The 23336-nt window shown below is 41.3% G+C and overlaps 1 protein-coding gene across 3 annotated transcripts in view; it reads right to left on the bottom strand.

The window, feature by feature from the left end:
* Nucleotides 1-1469: 1469 nt before the first annotated feature.
* Nucleotides 1470-23336, bottom strand: part of LOC124134486 (cadherin EGF LAG seven-pass G-type receptor 1-like) — a 75223-nt gene continuing 53356 nt past the window's right edge. The window contains exons 12-36 of one of the 3 annotated variants that reach the window (XM_046499340.2): nt 22437-22550; nt 21068-21227; nt 20123-20388; nt 19313-19499; nt 18998-19099; nt 17830-17924; nt 17167-17370; nt 16395-16578; nt 16078-16218; nt 15847-15946; nt 14993-15169; nt 13559-13688; nt 12633-12839; nt 12067-12220; nt 11335-11401; nt 10884-10950; nt 10222-10304; nt 9290-9458; nt 8668-8763; nt 7722-7983; nt 7350-7523; nt 6576-6650; nt 6269-6370; nt 4511-4690; nt 1470-3297 (exon numbers count right to left, since the gene is read on the bottom strand). In XM_046499340.2, coding sequence (XP_046355296.2) covers nt 4554-4690; nt 6269-6370; nt 6576-6650; nt 7350-7523; nt 7722-7983; nt 8668-8763; nt 9290-9458; nt 10222-10304; nt 10884-10950; nt 11335-11401; nt 12067-12220; nt 12633-12839; nt 13559-13688; nt 14993-15169; nt 15847-15946; nt 16078-16218; nt 16395-16578; nt 17167-17370; nt 17830-17924; nt 18998-19099; nt 19313-19499; nt 20123-20388; nt 21068-21227; nt 22437-22550 — 3453 coding nt within the window. In that variant the 3' untranslated portion in view covers nt 1470-3297; nt 4511-4553. The remainder of the gene's footprint in view (nt 3298-4510; nt 4691-6268; nt 6371-6575; nt 6651-7349; nt 7524-7721; nt 7984-8667; nt 8764-9289; nt 9459-10221; nt 10305-10883; nt 10951-11334; nt 11402-12066; nt 12221-12632; nt 12840-13558; nt 13689-14992; nt 15170-15846; nt 15947-16077; nt 16219-16394; nt 16579-17166; nt 17371-17829; nt 17925-18997; nt 19100-19312; nt 19500-20122; nt 20389-21067; nt 21228-22436; nt 22551-23336) is intronic. The other 2 variants (XM_046499332.2, XM_046499348.2) reach the window with 2 other exon arrangements.

Below are 23336 nucleotides of genomic sequence, written 5' to 3'. Positions count from 1 at the left end.
GGTAACCAATGATGTCACAATGGTCTGCAAAGTATTGTGATGTAATTTTGATATCTTCTGTATAGCTTGATCTCATCCAAGCGATATCTTCTGTGGAAGCCAGTTTTGGATGTTAAAATGTTTATGGCCATGACAAAGCTCAATGTCAGGTGATCTAAAAATCCCAACGTGACTCCAACAATCACAATTACTGAAAAACCAAGGATCATTACTGTGTGTGGCGTGCATGCGCTTGTCCGGACCATGCCGCAGTTTAACATGAATACCTCATTCAGAAACATCCAAGCCAACCAGTCCTTGTTTTATGCCCTAATGCTCCCATCTTCTAACATCTTTTGTATGACATGGGGGGGATCGAATCCCCCAACCGTCTGCTCTCTGGACAGACACTCTCTCCACTAGATCATGGAAGGGTCATCACGACAGATACAGTATAAAGACTACGAGCCAACCAGTTCTTGTTGTATCCCGTTAATGTTGAGCACCAGGCAAGATAACAAGAAGTACCATCCATTAAAATTTTGGTGTGTCATAACTGGTGAATAACTCCCCAACCTTCCGCTCGCCGGGGAGATCCTCTATCCTCAAGAACATGGAGGCGGGTGAACAATAAAAACGTATGGGAGGTAGGCATAGGGTTCATTGTGCCGGTAGTGGTTGAAAAGAAAATACCAGTACATGCTGATATGGCAGTTGTTTTTCTTACAATAAGGTGAGGTGAGGTTAAATTGGGTTTAACGTCGCGTCCTAGATTATTGCACTTATATAGCGACGTGTGTGTGTGTGTGAGAGAGAGAGAGTCCATATGCCGATTTATAGTGCTAGCTTACTGAGATACCGTGCCGCAGTTTAACATGAATACCCCACTCAGACACAGTATACTGACTCGGAGCCGACCAGTCCTTGTTTTAGCCCCTTAATGCCGCATGCCAGACAGGGTAACAACAAGTACCATCTTTAAACGTCTTTTTGGTATGACGCGGCCGGGGATCGAACCCCGAACCTTCCGCTCTCCGGGTGGACGCTCTACCACAAGACCACGGAGGCAGTCTTATCTTACAATAAAACACTGCAGGAAGAATAAGTGATGAGGGGTGCAGTTCTGATAAACCATGACCACGAGTCATTTATTTTCTATGAGATATCGTTCAGCATTTGTGTTTATCTGTTGCCCAGCTACTACTGAGGGGAATAACTCGTTACTCTCTCAAAAAAAGCGTAGTTGAAATTACTTCAAGTTGCAAGCGTATGTTCGAATTTCCAGAAATGACGTCATGATAGAACAGTGTTTAATCGTGAAATAAACCATGCCTCGTTCATCATTGTTTTTTTGCAATTTATCTCAAAGCTATCTTATATGTACAAATCAAATATGATCCCAACAGTTTGTCTTGTTCTTTCAGCATCATAATAAATGCTTCTGTCCCTGTTCTTAACGCTGCTGCACAAAATACACAAAAAAAGGTTGATGGTATTTATAACTTTTTATTGTTGTTGTTGTTGTTAGGAAGCACAAGTACTTCATCATCATCATAAAAAAATGAATTTGATAAAAATTTGTACAAAGAGATCAACATGTTGACATCATATGTATGTATATACAGCAATAAATAAACAACAAGGCCAAGTGGGGCTTTGACGCAGCGCATAAGTCACAACACGGCGATAGCTCAACTTAAAGACAGGAGTATCACAACAAGGGAAATAACCCTTCTACAACATTCTCACTGAGGCTACATGTCAGTTTCTACATACAGAATAGCAGCGGTCTCCATCCAAGGCACTTCTTTCCATCTATACTGTGAACCAATCAGAAATGAGATCACCACAGATTTCTATCCTTTTCTCTCCGGATATTTTTGTATTATGCGTTGATATTACTATTTGAACACAAACTTGCCCAAGAACAAAATGCAAGGAATATCTCAGCATTAGAAATTACGAAATGTACATTGTATTGGAGACCACTGAAATATTTCAAATTATGCATTAAGTATTACTTGTTTTTTTTCCACTCTATTTTTCTCGTACATTCTGTCATTCTGATTCTTCAACGCCTAACTAATGGCAAAAAATGTATTTGGAACAAACTGACAATATACTAACATGGGATTCCACTTATAGGACACGCTGATATCGATACACACTACATTCCAAATGTTTGTACTGACATTATCCGTGTGATGTGATCTCTTCCATTCACGTTGTCGAGCAAACACGCCCTGGATAGACCGCAACCCCAGCTGTTGTACAGGTAGGGAGGGAATGGCTGCAAGTAGCCCCTAGAAGCACTAGCTAACACTATGTGGGAACCGACAGTGCATAATATAGGACTATCATGAATGTACAAAAATGACGGATGGCATATGCACAATGTTACAAGGGTGGACTGTACAGAATATACACGTAATACTTGTCGAGACAGACAAAACATTTACAAATACCTTTATGATTAGGTACAGATAATACTTACAAAACCTCTTTACACAAAGTACATGATAAAACAGACATTGAAATTAGTGTATATGGTTTAGTCTCAGTGCGAGCTATCAATGATATATATATCACTTTGTCCATGGAATATGGTTTTGTTCAGCTACAATGTTGCTTTCTACTATTCTAATCTCAAAGGAAATACAGAATTTCATTGTTTGCTCAGATATTTATAGACAAATACTGTCTGCAAATTTGTGCAGCCATCAAAATGAAAATGGCAGCGTAACTGTTTATGTATTACCGTATTCGACGTAATAAGCGCCCACAGCGATATTTGCTAATATATTGGCCAGTGAACAATCCAAATTAGCACCCCTTCTTTTGATCAATGTACACAAGACTTATTTATTTGCGTATAATACACACTCATGTGTTATGTGCACACTTAATTATGGGCAATTAAATTCTGGAAAAATATATCTGTCGTACATAAACATTTCAGGCTGTCAGCATACACCACGATATTTATCTTTCAACTGTTTTTTTTCTTCACTAAAATAATATTCCAGTAAGAGGCCCCTATCCCAATTTTGAGAGCGCCCTGGGCGCTTATTATGTTGAATACGGTAGTTATTAAATATGACTAAAAATAAGATATTCCATTTAGGCACATATCATACGAATTCATACATAATGCTCAACGATGGGTTATGGCTGGGAAATGGATGATTATTATGGATGGTTGGTGTCCTGCTTCTACACGAACAAGAAGAGTAATGGACCATGAAATGGAATGTAACAATTATCTCTGTGAGTTTGTGAAGACGGTCGAGTGCTCAGACAGAGGTCTCATTGCTCGATCTGCAAAAACAAACCAAAAACAGAAAATAAACAAAAGTCACCCACAGAACTTCAACAACATGCAAGAAACAGTGTTAGGGGTACAGACACAAAGAAAAGTGTTAAGTCAAAACTGGTAATGGCAACTTGAACAAATCAAGTTCAATTTTGAAGATATTTATCGATGAAACAAATCACTGCCCACAGATTTTGATTTTTTTTTAACTGATGAACCAAAGACAAATGTGTTATGCTTAGTTATGCAACAAAACACCATAAACCAATTGTTTGGTTGGTCATGTGACAATTACTGTTAAAAAAACCCAACTCTTTGCTGGTGTTAGGTACAAACTTATAGTTGGAGGAAGTTGCTAAAACCACACATCAGTAACCCCAGAAAAAGTTATTTGTATCTTAATTATGTGAATATTAGATTTTCAAACAATTCTTATAAATGATGTTAGTTTGAAATTTTTTAATAAAGCATCTTCTAAAAGTATTTCCCCTTCCCGAAATGACACTCATGTGTGGTTGGCTAGAGGACAAAGAAGGTAGTGGTAGGCATGCAGGGGAGACAACCCTGTCTTCTGATGACTCCTGGCAAACACAATCCAGTCTTAAACATTATATATATATATATGCCAAAATACAAAAGACTTTGATTTTAAATGTTTTTATTCGAGAATTGAAAGGTGGAAACATATTCAAAATTTATTTTGTTCGATGATTTAACATTTCAATAAGCCAGCTGTTTATGAGAGATGGTTGTGTTTGCCAGGGTGGGTGGGAAGACGACAGTCAACCGTAACCAACTGGGTGCAGAGACAGGTGAATGTGTAATACCATATCCTTCATACAGGGAACCATTAACCAGCGCTTAATTCAGAAATTTACAAAAACTAAAATGAAACAGTAACAAGAAATCAAAAAGAAATGTCTCAGTTTTCATAATTTAGACTAACATTTACTCTCTGAAATGCAAATATTTTCAGATGATTTTTGTTGTTATTTGTCTTTTAATAAAATAAAAGAAACACAAGAAATCTAGACTTGCTGGGGATTTTAGTGTATTTTTAATTCGAGGGTCTATACAAAAGACTGGTTGGAAATGAAGGAGATGGTTGCTACGTGGTTATCCCATCACAACAAAATCAGTAGTTCAAATGCTATGTCTTTCCACAACGGTTTGACATTTTCAGGTCAGTTCAAGGGACATAATTCTGCTTGCGACTACCTTAAAATTTGTCCTAGTTCCCTTGAGAGGCGCCAGAGCGCACTTACTCAGTGTCGGAGGAAACGCTGCCATTGTGAGTGAGTACTTGCACCCTCATGCCCTGTTTCGGGCTGCTGGTACTCGAGATATTATTCGGTAAGCTATCGGTGCGAACAGGGGGCACAATCGTTACAACACGACCTATCAAAACAAAGAAGGCGGTTGGTGCAGATATACAGAATACAGGTCTGTCAATATTCAGTTTGGACACAGACTCAAAATATGTACAACATGGTTTGACTTATGATATATTTTTTAAAATAAAAACAAATCTAAAATTTTGTACGCAAACTTTTAAAATTGTTCTCTAAAATTTAATGATGAAAAGGGATGAGAGTGAGAGTATTTGACAGACATGATTCTGTAGCATGTGTTCATAAACTAACCAACTTCAGTTCCAGAAAGTTCAGATACCCATGATAACTTGTGTATTTTTTTCAGCCTCTCGCTCAATGCTGAGTGGTATAATGAGAACAAGTCCTTGTTTGTTGTTAAAGCCACACTTAGCAGTATTCCAGCTATATGATGGCAGTCAGTAAAATAATCGAGTCTGGACCAGACACCATGACACCATAAGCATTGATCTACACAATGATGACATGCACCAACCAAGTCAGCAGGTCTGACCACCCGATCCCTTTAGTCACCGTTTACGACAAGCATGGGTTGCTTGTAGTGAGTAAGTGAATGGTTTTACATCGCTTTTAGCAACATTCCACCAATATCATGGCAGGAGACACTAGAAATGGGCTCCATTCATTGTACCCATATCTGGAATCGAACCCGGGTCTTCAGCATGACAAGCGAATGCTTTTACCACTGGGCTACTCGACCGCCCCGGTTGCCTGCCGACCAATAGAACAAGTGACAATCACAGTCACATGTCAGATGATTTCACAATCTCATTGGAATAATTACAAATAATTTCATCACTCTTCATCTAGAAAAGATATGAATCTGGTTATTTCTGGAACTGATTTATGGCTCAACATAAATCATGCAAATGTTAACTGAAATAAAACCAAATCTTCACAAATACAGAGACATTGTAGGTTCATGGGTTCCATTGCTTAAACTAGGACACGGAGTGCATGGCGGTACGTTGTTATGCCGACAGCGTTGCATGTACGGTTAGAGCACTTCTTTGGTATGGAATCAGTTGTATGCAAAGGAGAACCCCACAACGACAACACGTGACTACACATATATACATTCATGATGGTATGGTTGACAGACAGATATATATATTTATAGTAGTAGTTAAAAATACGATGGTAACACTGACATGGGTCAACAGCTAGAACTGATTGGCATAAAAACTATGGTTGCACTAAATTGGCACATCGGATGGGGAAATATTGAAGAATTGCTGTATACAATTTTATAGAAATAGAGCATTATGTAAAATGTCTGATTATTATAATAGCAATAAATGTAGGTGTTGTAAATTGCTGGTGTATCTGGATGACGACATGAATTCGGCCAAGCCCTGCTTGTGCATCATCACATCACTATCGATCATGCTAATATTTTTGGAATGTACACTTATTGCACTTTAAAATGAATTCCAGAAAGATACACAAATAACATTATATACTGGATACATTGAAACAGAGAAACACCAATATCCCATCCCCTCTACGGGTGTCAACATCATCCCATAGCTTCACAGTGTAACCATGGGAACACACTAACAGAGCTGCGAGAACTTGCTCATACCTTGGCGTTCTGATGCCGGTAACGTCACATCCGGTTGGACGTTTGATAACCTTGGACTGTTACCTAACCTTTGACCTGGTTCTCCATCCCCCGACCAAAGACCTGTTGAGTTACAATGTAACACCACATTAAGTACAAGGCACAAACACTGGGAATGTTATAGCTATATACTAAACATTATCTTGAACACTGAAAATAGACATCTAAAGACAAATATGTAGGACATCAGACTTCTGGTTTCATCAACGCAGTATGTGAGAAAAGACGACACAAAACCAAACATGATGCTATTTTCAACACAACTTACCATCAGCATTATTATTTCTCAGTCTATCTAACTCCTTTTCTTTTTTCTTTTTCTCTATTTCTTCTCTAGCTTTTTCTGCAACGCAACATCACCAACATATCAAATGGCGTATATCAGTTGTATTTAACAAGTTGTTTATTCACTGTATGTGGTTTAAACAAGACAAATATGGAGAAGTCTCGCGATTACTCCCGCTATAACAGGGCATGTAGCTTCACAGACATTTTAAATACTCAGATGATGGCTTGCTTTTAAGAAAAAAGTTGTGTTTCATAAGTGAATGGGATGTTTTACAGTTGTTCATATGATTAGAGAAAAATCTACAAATGTTTCTTAAGCGTCCGAAAACCCATAACACAGGGATACAAGAGATCACTGTTATGATGACGTTACAGTGTAGATCCTTATACTGTTGTCAAGCAAGACACTCTTGCTTGACAAAGACATAAGGTTCTATAACAAAACATCACTATAATAGCATAATAAAGAAGTTGTTAGCCAGAGTTATGTCCACTTTTTTTCCCCCGAGACAACAAACTTATCATTTTCTGTTGCAATTTGTACCTGGATGACATAAATTGTAAATGAATTTGATGTGTGTGCTTAAATAAGACAACATGGGATACAAAGGTAACAACAAACATTGGAAGGCATTTTCTGAAGACATTTTCCTTAACATCAAACATGTTCTACTCCGGTTCTGGCAATGTACATGGCTATTGTGGTGCTTCAAGTGAAGCCTGTCCATCAGCTGTTCATCAGCTGTCGACTTACCTACTGCTTTGCTCTTAGTCGGGGTAGGTTCCCACCTTGGACCGAGGTCAAATTCATCGTCTTCATCTGAGGAATGACTAGAAGCCAGATCAAGACTGTTCCTATCTATAGAAACCTCACTGTCAGAATCCGAGTCATTGCCAGGTTTATGAGTTATCTCCCCTGTATCAGGATCTGTAAAGCGAAGCAGTCAAATCCTTACTAAATATTTCCTCGACACACAAATGTCTGAACTCATCTCATCAATTCCATTCAAATTGTTAAATATCTGGTTGAAAATATTCTAGGATGTTAACTTACTTGACCCATTATCTTACATCATAAGTGAAAGAAATTAACGGTCAAATAATTGAAACTGTTTCGTGAACTTACTGGTACCATCTGGCAATTTGTCGTGGAATCCGGACGGGTCATATCCGTAGGGTGGGATGCCGGTGTTGGGTGGATACAGCGCTGTGGACGGCACGTGCCCCGATGTGGAGCTGCTTGTGCTGCGCAGGTAGTCGTCCCCTTTATGGAAGGTGCCGCTGCTCTTACTGGACCGACTTGTTGTCGACGTTGTGGAGATGCCGATGTTGACCCGATGAAGACCTCCATCATTAGAGGAATCATGGCGATAGGCTAACGCAGATCTCTACAATGAAAGAGTTGAAAACAGGTCAACAGCTGAAAATAAATCTTTCTTACTTCCATGTCAACCATTTACAATAATTGAAAACAAACAGATCGAGATGGAACTCGTTTGGTTGTTGCCATATTTCTAAGAACAAGATTTGTTTATTCTTAGGCTCTGTGAACACACCTTAAAACAAGAAAATGTGTTGCATTCATTAACTTTTGAACAGTATTTCTTTCATATCCTGGCATATAAGCATATTGGTTAGGTTATTTGTTGTTTAACGCCGCACTCAGCAATATTCCAGCTATATGACAACTGTTTGTGTAAATAATTGTTTCTGAACCAAACAATCCAGTGATTGGCATCATGAGCATCTTTCCACTCAATTAGGATCGATGACATGCATCAACCAAGTCAGTGAGCCTGACCACCCGATCCCGTTAGTCGACTCTTACGACAAGCTTAGTCGCCTTTTACAGCAAGTATGGGTTGCTGAAGACCTATTCTACCCCGGATCTTCACGGGTCTCAGCATAATGGGGAAGGACTGTCACTGTGGTGAAACTCCATAGCTCACCTGGCTAGGTGCTCAGGTAGCAAGGGTCATTATCAGTGTCTCAAGTCCCTGCTCATCCGTCAGGTAAGGGACACAACTCTGCTCAATGACTTACAAGTATTCACCACCTGACTTACAACTTACAGAAAGCATTGTGCTCCTTGTTCCTGCTAGATTTTCATCAATTTCTAGTTTCTTGCCTTGGATGCGGTACCATGCTCTTTTTATTTGGAATCGAACCTGCAAGAGCATCATAGAGGAAGATCATTAAAATATGAAATGGTATTTTTACTGTGCTTCAATCAAAGAATTATTTCCCTAAAACAAATCTACCTTCACAAAATCGCTTTTTGGGTGAGTATTATTTTAAGTCACTTTTATCAATACTGCAGGAATATAGCAGCTTCACACATTGCACCCATGTAGGGAATCAAACCTGGGTCTTCAGCATGATGAGTAAACACATTAACCACTAGGCTACCCAGGCCAACTTTTGGGTGAAGTAGTGAGTGAGTATGGTTTTACGCCGCTTTTAGCAATATTCCAGCAATATCACGGCGGGGGACACCAGAAATGGGCTTCACACATTTTACCCAAGTCAGGAATCTAACCTGGGTCTTCAGCATGACGGGTAAACACATTAACCACTAGGCTACCCCACCAGCCCACCTTTTGGGTGAAGTAATAACATCTATTTTACAAATAACTTTCAAGGTGACATGTAGGCAGAGGATTTCATTGTCTGCAGTGTACAAGTGACTCTCACCTTTGCATTGAGCAGTACGTATGCCAGCACTATAAAGACACCTTCGAGGAACATGAACACATAGAATACGTAGTTGAGGGAGGGGATATGGAAGTTGACCGAGATGAGACCAGTCACCCACGTCACCCCCACTAACAGCAGCAATATGATGGTGCTCAACAGGCCACACCTGCAAGAAGACAATAGCATGAACACACCTGTAACAATACAATAGCATGAACACAGCTGTAACAAGACAACAGCATGAACACAGCTGTAACAAGACAACAGCATGAACACAGCTGTAACAAGACAACAGCATGAACACAGCTGTAACAAGACAATAGCATGAACACAGCTGTAACAAGACAATAGTATGAACACACCTGTAACAAGACAATAGTATGAACACACCTGTAACGAGACAACACCATGAACACACCTGTAACAAGACAATAGTATGAACACACCTGTAACAAGACAATAGTATGAACACACCCGTAACGAGACAATGGCATGAACACACCTGTAACAAAACCGCATGATCACACCTGTACCAAGACAACAGTGTGAGCACACTTTTAATGAGATGTTGGCTCACAAAATTGACCATATAATTGACCAAATGAGAAATGTTCCTATCAGGTTGTTTGATATGAAATACAGCTACACCTTCTCACTGGGGACATTCAAAACATGTCAAGTTGTCTGTGTGTTATTTGATAGTGCAGTGCAGTGCAGTGCAGTGCAGTGCAGTGCAGTGCAGTGCAGTCCAGTGCTGAGCCACGACCATCAAATTAAGAAATCGCAAAGATTTTAATCATATTATTCCCCATTTCTTACTAACAGCAGTGATAAAATCTCACATCTTTTTTTCAATTTCACCTAATCATAAAAGATTTGGCCAAAATCTACCAAAATCTATACAAGGCCTAATGTGACTATATTGTTACCTGAGTGTGTTGAGGTTTTCAGGCTCCCGGATCTTCTCCCTACAGCTGGCCTTCATGGCTAGGATAAAGGTGAAGATGTTGGCCTGGAAATGAGATACAAAGAAACATGAATGTAACCCTGGGAGTGAGTGAGTGAGTTGGGTTTAACGCCGCTTTTAACAGTATTCCAGTTATATCGCGGCGTGTCAGCTTAATGTGGGAGAAAAGCCAGTAGTGATGCAGGTCTCAGACGTTTACCACTTCGGTGAAACCCACAAGCACGGGCATGGTGCTGACAAATCTAGAAACATAATCGGGGCCACAATCATAGGTTTCCGGCGTGCCCAAGGGACGCAACTCTGCACAGCGAATCATGGCGCCTTAGGCAACTGGGTCACCCGTGCCCCCTGTAACCCTGGGAAACTAGATTAGATGCAGATGCAGCTGCATCACAGGCATAAGTCAATCTTCGTACATCACATGGGAAACATATCTGTCACACTCTTAGGGCATTCATCAAAGAGTAGGAGATCAACTGTATATCACAAAAGCATTTAGATTGCTTCTACTTAAGTGCATTCTTATGGATGCCTATGGTGATACTTCTTCAATAACTGTATAAACTGTGATAAATTGAGGCATATCAGTCGTACAGGTTCCACGTCCATTGAGATATGACCTACCAGGACTCCGAGACAGATCGGACCCGCGAAGCTCCAGATAAACATATCAGACACAGACATCCAGCAGCTGTAACAAGAAGAACAAACAATGCATCAGATAATTTACAAGCAACACAAGCACCTGTCTTCCCACAGCAGCTGATTCAGTAGAAGCAGTGTACAGTCACAAAGACAAGCAACACTAGTACCCTCGACCTAAACTTGAAGGTTAAAAAAACACCTAAAATAGCAATTAGTTCTTCAGACATCACTTTTCTCATTGCACATCATTAAAACATTAAGTGCACTATTAGTTTCAGGCCAAATCGGGAATGTTTAATCAATCACATGAACCACTTTCGATAATAACAGTAGACTTCATTTTCATGAAAGTGAATGTGGTTATTTCATTTATACATCTGGACAGGATCCATGGTCTTTAAAATAGTGTTATCACTGAGATTTTACTTACAATTGTTTATTTTCGTATCCCACGGTATTGAGACCCACCGACAAGCCAACGATTATGCCAGGAACAACTGAAGAACAAAATCCTAGCGTTAAATATTGGCACCAATACGAAAACAGATTACAGCAAACTTCTCTTCCTGTACCCTGGTTGTTAAAAAAATGGATTCCGGTACTCCGCTTCTTGGTCTTTTCTTTCGCTTGTTGCTTAATGTCGCACTATTCCAACAATATGACAGTGACCTGTTTTATTTGTAAGTTTTATATTTAACGCAGCACTCAGCAATATTCCAGCTATATGACGGTGGTAAGTAACTGGTTCTGGACAAGACAATCCAGTCATTGATATCCTGAGCATCGATCAACGCAATTGGGATACGATGACATGTATCAACCAAGTCAGCAAGCCTGACCACCCGATCCTGTTGATCACCTCCTACAACAAGCATGGGTTGCTGAAGACCAGTTCTACCCCGGATCTTCACGGGTCGATAGTGGTCTGTAAATAATAGTCCAGTCTGCACCAAGGAAACTAGGGATTGACAGAGTGTTCATTGGGTATGATGAAATTCATCCAACTAAGTAATCTATTGAACTGATCCACTTAGTTGCCTCTTACGACAAGCATATGTTGCTAGGCACCAATTCTAACCTGGAATCCCCAAGCGGTCTTTCTCAATGAGAACTGCCTTGATAAGCTATATATTGTGTGGCAACTACTGACAATACAACGCACCATATCCTACGAGGTAGTAGAACTTCATGGACCCATAGTTGATGATGCGCATCTCAGTGAGCATTCTGTAGATGTGGAGCACGTCGACAAACAGCCAGGCAAAGGCGGAGACGTAGAAGTAGTGAAGGCTGATACTCACCAACTTGCAGAACAACTGAAGAGAGATGAATAACAGCTTGTCATACACCGCAGGACATACATAATGTTATACAATGACATGAACAGGACACACAGTATAACATCTAATACAATCGCAAGTATAGGAGCAGAGATACAAGTTATCCAATGGCAGCTACAACACAGGATATATAACATGTTATACAACAGCAATAACAGGACAAGAGATACAATGTTATTCAACAGTAAAAAGGTGATTCCTATCTATTTTTGTCTGCAAAGCTAAAGTGCATTATTATACTGTCAGAGCTGGAATAGATTTGTTTTACATCTGTCAAACACATCGTATTGACACATCTACATTCAAAAGCTTCACAATAAGTCTGTAGGGTTTGTAGGGACTTTAAGGTTTGCATATACTGTACAACAACAACAGGATAATAGCATACCTTTTGTCCGACACGGTCGATGCCAATGATGAAGGACAGCTGGGTTATGAAGAGGACAAAGATGATGTTGATGTGGATGCTGTTCCAGTTACATTGCAGTCGTTTAAAGACCATGAAGACGAAGAAGGCGAAGACGAGACATGCCATGGAGATAACGACCAGGATGTAGGTGAGGACCTCCAGCTGAACCGTCGACGAATACAGATACTGAAATATAACGACAGACGGAATGCAGGATGATGGAGTTAGTTGGGACAAGAAGCAGCAGAAGTCTGTGTTTGTTTGTTGTTTAACACCGCACTCAGCAATATTCCAGCTATATGACGGCAGTCTGTAAATAATTAAGTCTGGCCCAGACAATCCAGTGATTGACATCATGAGCATCGATCCGCGCCTTGGGATCGATGACATGCATCAACCAAGTCAGCGAGCCTGACCACCTTATCACGTTAGTCGCCTCTTACAACAAGCATAGTCACCTTTTACGACAAACATGGGTTGCTGAAGACCAATTCTACCCCGGATCTTTACGAGTCTTCAGTATTGCAGCAGCCCAATTTGGCAGATGACATTAACAATGTAATCCTAGTTAGTTTTCAGTGAGTGAGTTTGATTTTCTGCCAGTTTCAGCAATGCTCCAGCAATATCAAGGCAGGGGACACCAGAAATGGGCTCACACATTGCACCCAAGTGGGAATCAAACCCCTCCATGTGACTAGCAAACGCTTTAACCATTAGGCCACCCATAGCCAGTTTGTATTCAGACCCAGGTCATTAATGGTAGCAATAAATAGTGACAGTCACAGACCAGAGAATATCCTGCATAAACAATGGTTCCTCTAGACATCTTTCACAAGACATGTATTTTCAAGATCAAAACATATTTTTCACAAGACAATATCAGCTGAAGATTGCGAATGACTGACCTCTGCCCCTGCTACATCCATGAGGAGGGCAAACGTGGAGAGGTGTTTACAGGAACACACTACGTAGTCCTCGCCGTTCTTTGTGTACTGGTCAATCACCGAACACCCATCTGGCGACCAAAATCCACTCCTGAAATGAAGAGGAACATACTTCAAGCTGGCTCAGGCGGAACATACAACAGATAACGACTCAATCAAGAAAAGATGGCATCAATATGAGATATTACAATGGTTGCCAGAGGGCTTCACTTTTTGTAGGATGTCAACACAGACAAAATGTCTGATGTACTGAGGCTCAATTAGGATTTAGGAAATTAATATATTTAATGACGGGAAAAAAAGGGTTCAAAGGCTAATTTATAACTATCCTTCTCATTTAAAAATAACCTTACAACAGTGACATACACCAAAACATTGCAACACTGTTCAGAGGTGTATCAAGGAATATTCAAACTGGACTGCACACTCCTATGAGAACAAAAACACAATAAGAGTGAGTGAGTATGGTTATACGCCGCTTTTAGCAATATTCCAGCAATATCACGGCGGGGGACACCAGAAATGGGCTTCACACATTGTACCCATGTCGGGAATCGAACCCAGGTCTTCGGTGTGACGAGCGGACGCTTTAACCACTAGGCTACCCGACCGCCCCAAACACAATAAGAATGAATCAGGTTGACACATCAGGCAAAAGATATAACATGGGGACAGAGAAGGGTGGAGGAGAAGATCAGAATCAAACTTTACTGCATTTGATGTGATATATTGTATACTACTCAAAAGAAGTTCAAGAAAGCCCAATATTTTCATATGACTTCAGCTAATCTGCCATGTTACCAAGAACCACTCTCCTAACAAGAGTTCCATGCGGCCGGCAGCCAGCTAGCATAGTACCTCTGCCACAGGCCAGCGCCATGTGACGATTCGTCACATCTTTCACAGTCCATTCAAAATATTGCATATGCTTTTCATACGTTTCATGTTTGACAAGTCTACACATTTTCATAAACAAATGTCAAAGAATTGTTAACTTTCATTGAGAAAGTATGCAAATACGTAAAAATCTACTTGTTTTTGCGTAGTTATCCTATGTTTACATTGGTTGTACGGCTCCACATGCTGTCATCGAAGCCCAACGGAGAGCTAGCGACACGGTCACTTTCATGCATAAATATATATTGTCATGCAACTCACTGTCGCAGTTGTAGTAGCATATCTATATAGTTATGCAAAACAATATGTAAAGCGCCCCCAAATACTTGCATTAGTCCGTTCTATACTGATTTCTGAAAAAGCGCATTTGTTTACAAACAAGAGAAAAGTCCGGTCACGTGATATGCAAATTTGCCTGTGGCAGTGGTGTTATGCTGAGTCACCACTGCGACGGAGTGTGACCAAGTACAAGGAAACAATGTGTGTATTGTGTATTACCGCTCCGTGTCGTGCTTCCAGTAGACACACTGGGGCCCAGTCCTGTTGGAGGAGTACAGTTGCTTCAGCGTGATGTTGACAGGAGTGGAGATGGAGCCGTTGATGACTTTGCCCTCATCCACAATCACCACCGTCATCACAGGACTGTTGATGACGACAGGGATGTCGCTCATCACCCTAGAGCAGAAAGCAAACACATGATTCAGCCCTGACTTGCAGATACTGAAACTAACGTACACTGTTGGTGGAGATATTGGTGGAAAAGTTGGTTGGCCCACTGAGATACTGTGCCGCAGTTTAACATGTATACTGAGTCCGTACCGACCAGTCCTTGTATTACCACCTTACTGCGGAGCGCCAGGCAGGGTAACAACAAGTACCATTTTTTAACATCTTTTGGTATGATGCAGCCGGGGATCGAACCCTGGACCTCCCGCTCTCAGGGCTGACGCTCTACCACTAGACCACGGAGGCGGTCTGAAGATGTTGTTGAAGATGTATGTTCAAGGTTTACAATACAATGACATCAAAACTGTTTGTTTTACAATGCAGTAACAAATATTCCAGCTGTATGATGGCAGCCTGTAGATAATCATGTCTGGTCCAGGCAAACCAGTGGTTGATAACATGACAAGAACCCACATTAGAATACAATGACACAAACAATCAGCCCAGTCACAGTGGTTCTCACAACAAAGGGGAGCTGCTAAGGGCATATTCTGATTCAGAATCTAGAGTCTTGGCGACATGCACCTCTCACTAAACAATGTCAGATTGCCAGGCAAACTTGTTGAAGGACAGCAGAAGATGTTGGTAAGATGTTGATCTTAAGGGAGATAATAATGATGACTGACCTGACGGAAGGTGAGAACTGCTTTGGCAGGATATTCCCCATGGTGCGATACAGGATATATCCTACATATGCCTTGGGAACACTGTTGTCTGTGTGGGTACCTGGAAAACAAAGTATAACATTATAGGAGTGCAATATGCCTATTTTTTCCTATGCAATATATGGCATAGATGAATGCATAACATGGAATAGCTGTCGTTATTACATGGAAATACTATATGCAAGTACTCACCTGCAGTAACAGGCTTGAAGATGGACATTGGCAGTTTGATGTTGGAATCATCATCAAAAGTTCCTTTCTTCTGAATGTGGTCGTACTTCGGGATTGTCTTCTTTGTTATGTTGTCCTTAGCAATCCAGTCAACACCCAACACTGTAACGGAGAAGAACCACAGATTACACACGTCTTCAAAGCTAACAGGTATTTTGTGCAAATATTTCAAAACCAGAATTATCTCTATTATGTATACATCATGTGACTCAATTATGAGTGCATACATGCCCTTGACTCTACCCCTGCCTGATAATTGAGTATTTTCCTGTACTTACCCATATTGTCGGATATAGCATCAAATGCTGGGGTCTTGGTGGAGGCGAAGTTGGTGGCCAGAGTAACAAGGTATTCCTCAAACAGGTTCAGTAGTTTGGATGCTCCATCCCATTTGGTGTTGACTGTGTCCCAGTAGACTTTCGTCTCCGGCTCTGTCACATTGCTGACAGCCACCAGCATTTCCTGCAACATTCACAACACCTGCTGTCAGATTTGTAACTGAGTCCCAGACTCTACCCCCAGTCCCAGACTCGACCCCCAGTCCCAGACTCGACCCCCAGTCCCAGACTCGACCCCCAGTCCCAGACTCTACCCCCAGTCCCAGACTCGACCCCCAGTCCCAGACTCGACTGAGCAACAGTCCCAGACTCGACCCCCAGTCCCAGACTCTATCCCCAGTCCCAGACTCGACCCCTAGTCCCAGACTCAGCTGGGTGGCTGCTGACTAATGCCAGTTTATGATGTTTCACTGAGATACTATGTAGCAGTTTAAAATAGACACCCCACTCAGACACATTATATTGACTCCAAGCTGACCAGTCTTTGTTTTATCCCCTTAAGGCTAAGAACCAGACAGGGTAACAACAAGTACCATCTTTTAAAATCTTTTTATACGACTCAGTTGGCGATCCAAGTGCTCTCTGGGCAGACGATCTAACCACTAGTCTATGGAGAAGGTCACATGATTCAGACGAATGTTCTCGAGGTCAATACTGATCTCATATTGTCCGATAAATCTAGTATCACATCATGTGCAGTATCTGTGTGTACCTGGATGTAGGTTCCATGCTGCTCATTGGTGAGACTGAGGCCCTTCTGTTTGACCTCATACTTGAGAATCTTGTAGATGATCTGATAGGCTGTGGAGATGTCGCCACCATACATTGGACGTGTCGTGTTCGTGGCGTTCCGCAGACTGTCGATGGAGGTCTTTGCTACGAATGTGTTGATGGATCCTTCATTAAGCTGAGCAATCTGAATCGAAATAGAAGAAAATAATTTAGTACGAAAAGAACTCGAATGACAAAAGTCAATTATCTCACACATACAGTTTCAAATGACTATTACAACCAAGATCAAAAGGTCAACACTCTTCCCTTGAGTGATGAGTTCGGTTTACGAGCAACTGAAACTCCCACATATGTAAATGTTCTGTATAACAAGTACAAGGTCAAACAAATTGATGATGTTACTAAAAAACCTACATATATATTGTTCAACTTCATTTCTTTCCCACTGGTTAGGAAAGCAAGATACTACTACTTACACAACAACTTGTGGATAGGTGACAATGAAGATGACGTTTGTTGAAAATCTTAAGATTATTTAGTATGATGACAGCCAGGAATATTTGAAAAGGGTAATAAGGTTTTTGCAAGAATTATTTCAAATAATGTTTGTAAATGGAGCTTGTAAAGCTGTCTCCATACTCACCGATGCTTGAAGCTTGGTGAAGTTGGCACTCGTACAGTTGTACAGATCTGGCTCCAGCCAGCTGTCTGTTTCCAAACACTTCCGAACTGCATCGCCTGCAAGGAGTGAAAGGTGAAGTATTACAATCCCTAACATTGGTGCCCACGATGCAGAGTCAAAGGTAAACGGATCCACTGATTCCCATGACACACTGCATATCTTCTCTGCTGAGGAAAATGTCACCACCTGAACCCCATTCTGGTCAACACAGCACGCTTGTCCTACTCAGGATCAACCATATAAACCCCATTCTGGTCAACACAGCACGCTTGTCCTACTCAGGATCAGCCATATAAACCCCATTCTGGTCAACACAGCACGCCTGTCCTACTCAGGATCAACCATATAAACCCCATTCTGGTCAACACAGCACGCCTGTCCTACTCAGGATCAGCCATATAAACCCCATTCTGGTCAACACAGCAAGCCTGTCCTACTCAAGATCAACCATATAAACCCCATTCTGGTCAACACAGCAAGCCTGTCCTACTCAGGATCAGCCATATAAACCCCATTCTGGTCAACAGCAAGCCTGTCCTACTCAAGATCAACCATATAAACCCCATTCTGGTCAACACAGCATGCCTGTCCTACTCAGGATTGACGTATAAACCCCATTCTGGTCAACACAGCATGCTTGTCCTACTCAGGATCAACTATATAAACCCCATTCTGGTCAACACAGCATACTTGTCCTACTCAAGATCAACCATATAAACCCCATTCTGGTCAACACAGCAAGCCTGTCCTACTCAGAATCAACCATATATACCCCATTCTGGTCAACACAGCATGCTTGTCCTACTCAGGATCAACCATATAAACCCCATTCTGGTCAACACAGCACGCCTGTCCTACTCAGAATCAACCATATAAACCCCATTCTGGTCAACACAGCATGCCTGTCCTACTCAGGATCAGCCATATAAACCCCATTCTGGTCAACACAGCAAGCCTGTTACTTTCATGACTAACCCCCGATCCCCATACTGTTTAACTCTTGGTCAACAAGCATGACATACTATGCACATATTTGCAATTTCAACGAGAACCTATTCTGATGATAAAATGCACCAGGTTAATTCTGCCCTAAATTACCCAATGGGCGCAATACAAACTTTGTACCTACCAATGGCAGTTCCAGGACAGTCTATCACTGCTTGGTCGCCAAGAGAGACTGGATCCCACCAGATTCCAGCTGCATAGTTCCTCGGACAGTAGGCGTACACAACTGAAATAAAAATGACATAAAATTGACTTGTGAAATTATTACAAAACTTTTTACTTAATCTTTCCTTTTATTATGATAACTTGTATTCATAGTTTAGAAAATATAACAACCCATTCGAATCTTCTGGGTCGACATGAAAACATGATAGAACACATATTCCAAAAAGCTGAATGATGTTCTTCAATACTGTGAAGCTATTAAACTCTCCCTTACCATGGCAGCCCTCGTCCTCTCGGATCTCCGCGAATATACTTGGACACTGGTCACACCTCCGCCCCACGATGCCCGACTTGCACGTGCACTGACCGGTGACAGGGTGACACGTTGCCCCCGACGCGCCGAGATGGTAGCAGTTACATGGGTAGCACACTTCGCTTCCTGCTGGCCGGTAATGGTTCGCCTAAAGGGAATGACGACAGCATTAATTTGAAGCCCAGTGCTGATTTTACGACTCCACATTTTTTTCCTAATTATTCATTTTCTTATCATTTATGAATTGATTTATTTTTTTCATCATGAAATGAGTGATGATAAACTAGAGAACACTGTTTAAACCAAATATGTATTTATACTGATAAATGATTCATACTAATTGCTTACCTCAACTCATCTTCAACAAGGTAGTGGACATATGCTTGGGGTCATGAACTGAACCATGTGGAAAACTGAACAGGGGTGACCACCACTGAGTAACCCCCATCCCAACTATTCCCATGGACACTAACATACAAAATACATTCTCCACAGAACTATTGGTCCATATCCATGTATTTTGGTCCACAGTTGTTGTCAAGATAGTAGCATCAGATTAACTTGTTGTCAAGATAGCAGCATCAGATTAACTTGTTGTCAAGATAGCAGCATTAGAATAACTTGTTGTCAAGATAGCAGCATCAGATTAACTTGTTGTCAAGATAGCAGCATCAGATTTACTAACAGTGTAAACCAGTTTGGACATCAATCTGTTCACTGATCTATCGCGAAACAATATGTTTCATGTTGGGTAACCTGTATCGCTCCTACCTTGCAGATACATTCCCCCGAGGTCTTGTTACAGGCGGAGTCAAATCCGCGGTCCACACGGCAGTTGCAGGGTCCACAGACGGGGTAGCCGTACCAGGATGCAGGGCACTCCTTGGGGGCGGTCACTTCGCAGTAGTCGCCCCTCTGACGTGCCCCACACTCGCACGAGTAGAAGTTGCGCTGAGGGTTGGGGCGTCGACATGTGGAGTAGTTCTGGCAGGGATTGGCACTGGTGCAGATGTCCTTACAATCGGGGCCAATGAAACCTGGAACACAACAATTTGAAGAAGTTGCAAGAATTTTCAAGATCATGATGCTCTGAGGACAGTGATGTTCATCATGTACATAATAATAATAATAGAATAGAATAGAATAATGACCTTAGTATTATGGTATGGTATGGTATGGTATGGTATGGTATGGTATGGTATGGTATGGTATGGTATGGTATGCCCAGGGCCCTGTTCAACAAAGTGATCTTAACACTATGACTGTTGTAAGTATATGTTAATGTATGGGAGTTATGACCACCTTAGCGCTACGGCTGTTGTAGTTCTATGTTAATGTATGGGAGTTATGATCACCTTAGCGCTGCAATTGCTTTGGTGGAAAGGGACCCAGATCATTATTATATAGAGACTAATGCCCTGATCATGTATGTGAATAAAATGGGCACGTCAAGACTGTGATTGGAAGACATTAAACAAAGAATTCACTGGTGTCTGGTATCAAATGAAAAGAAATAGCAGACCAGCTTATTGGTGAAGTAAAACAGCTCTATACAAACTTGACATTAGCTGAATGGTTTGTAAAATATCTGATTGCCCAATCAAATTTTGAGGTTCATGCAATCATGATGTTCATAAACATCTGTAATAAAGGTCAATACACATGCACATTTCTATCCAGATGCGGTACGAGATTTATGGCCCGTGGCCAACTGACCTGGTGGACAATCACATGAATGATCCTCCCACTCGTCTACACAGGTGCCGATGCCACAGACGTTTCCAAGACACTTCTCCGTGCTCTCGCATCCCGCTTCCACGTTGTTCTCGTTGGGATTGTTCAACACTGTGTTGGCATAGTTGCCCATGCGGATATCCTGGAAACAGGGACAAGACATTACCGATGGTGTCACAGCGAGTTACCATACTGGGAATAGTAAATGTATGAAAGTTAGACTTTGTTCATTTCAACACTTGCTTCTTTTGGACCTAGAACAACTCTAAACGTTAGTTATGGCTAAAGTGTGTCAAAATAGGCTGATTTGATAGGCTTTTTAAGGAGTGATTTGTAATATTTAGACATGAGCAAGTACTTGACCCCGGTTGATATTTTGAGAAGTATGGTAAAAACTATCATCTTGGACACAGACTTGTTCGAAGTTAAATTAAATTGTCTTTGATTGAAAATTCATTCTTTTCACTCATTTTATCCACACTTATGTTCCTGATCATGCCAGAAGTAAACATCTTGGAAGTGTAAGAGATAAGCTTATTGATATTTTCATACCTCTATATCCGTAACTTTAAAAACTGACACAAGCACTTGGCCCCATCAGACCTAGTTCTTGAATTGAGTGAGTGAGTGAGTATGGTTTTATGCCGTGTTTAACAATATTCCAGCAATATCATGGCGGGGGAAACCAGAAATGGGCTTTGCACATTGTACCCATGTGGGTAATCGAACCTGGGTCTTCAGTGTGACGAGCGAACGCTTTAACCACTAGGCTACCCAACCGCCCCCCTAGTTCATGAAGAAGACAGTAACTACAAGTACGATGCAGACCCTCGACATCAGAAGTGAAGCCAAGTCACCTGCTGATCTCATAGTTCAACCTGCTCAAACACCTGTTCTACAACTCTATCCTTCGTATTCATACTTGAGGGAGTGAGTGATTACTGCTCGTCATCAGCATAAACAACAATCCATATTATCTGCGACATATAATCTATCAATCAGGCAGACAGTCTAGCTGCCTTCCTGATTTAGGTCAGACTCAACCATATTTCAATCTGACAGCCGAACCCCATCATGACGTCATTGTGTGTTTGTTGTTTAATGCAACACTCAGCAACAATCCAAGTATATGTTTGCTGTAAGTAATCCAGCCTGAACACGACAATCTAGTGATTGATATCATGAGCATCAATCCTAACAATTGGAATACAATGACATGCAATCAAGCAAGTCACCTAGACTGATTCGCAAGCATGGACCTATATTCCTACACAGGATCGCTCTGGGTCTGATCGTTTTGGGTACTGGAGGCTTTTTTCCTGACTGAATTAAACATGGGTTAACTCTTTACCTTGACACAGCCGTGAAAGCCATTCTTGACCGGTTCATTGCCTTGACGTGTCGCTCCCACATACACCATGCTGACCACACTACTCTTGATGGTACTCGCTCGCTCCACCTCCATCTGGGGAAACAAAATATCCCAGTCACATTAAAAGCTCTTGCATTCAAATTGGTTTTTGATTCTGAAGATACTTTGTTTCAATTCCTCCCCTTGAAATAACAGTGCTTGTGTTAGCTTTCCTTTGAAAATCTAATCATGTCAAACACAATTGAATGTAGAAATCTTACATATTATCCTGAATGAGGTAGTCTTGAATCAAGTCCAATGTTTGTTTGTTAGTGTGTTTGTTTAAGGACGCACTCAGTAATTTCCAGCTGTATGATGGCTGCCTTAAGTAATCGACTCTGAACCTGACAACCCAGTGCTCGATATTGTGAGCAAGAATCCACGCCGTCGCGCTACAATGACAGGCAATGAACCAAGTCACTGGGCCTGACCACCCGATCATGACCAGCAATGGTGGCTGTGGATCTATTCTAACCCAGAATCTCCACAGGGATGAAGTACCGTATTCGACGTAATAAGCGCTCCGCTCTAATAAGCGCCCATGTTGAGATTTGCTAATATATTGGGTGGTGAACAATCCCAATTAGCACCCCTTCCGACCCCCATTCGCATATAATACGCACCGCATCCTTTCCCTATTCGCGTATAATACGCACTCGTGTGTTATATGCACCCTTTATTATTGGCAATTAAATTCTGGAAAAATAGATCTGTCGTACATATACATTTCAGGCTGTCAGCATAAACCACAATATTTATCTTTCAACTCTGTTTTTTTCAACAAAATAATATTCTAATAAGAACCCCCTATTTCTAATTATGAGAGCGCCCTGGGCGCTT

The sequence above is a fragment of the Haliotis rufescens genome, unplaced genomic scaffold (assembly GCF_023055435.1).
Source record: "Haliotis rufescens isolate VD_foot unplaced genomic scaffold, xgHalRufe1.0.p SCAF_16, whole genome shotgun sequence".
Classification (NCBI taxonomy): domain Eukaryota; kingdom Metazoa; phylum Mollusca; class Gastropoda; order Lepetellida; family Haliotidae; genus Haliotis; species Haliotis rufescens.
Note: the sequence above shows the minus strand (reverse complement) of the source record. Positions and strands in the feature narration are given on the sequence as shown.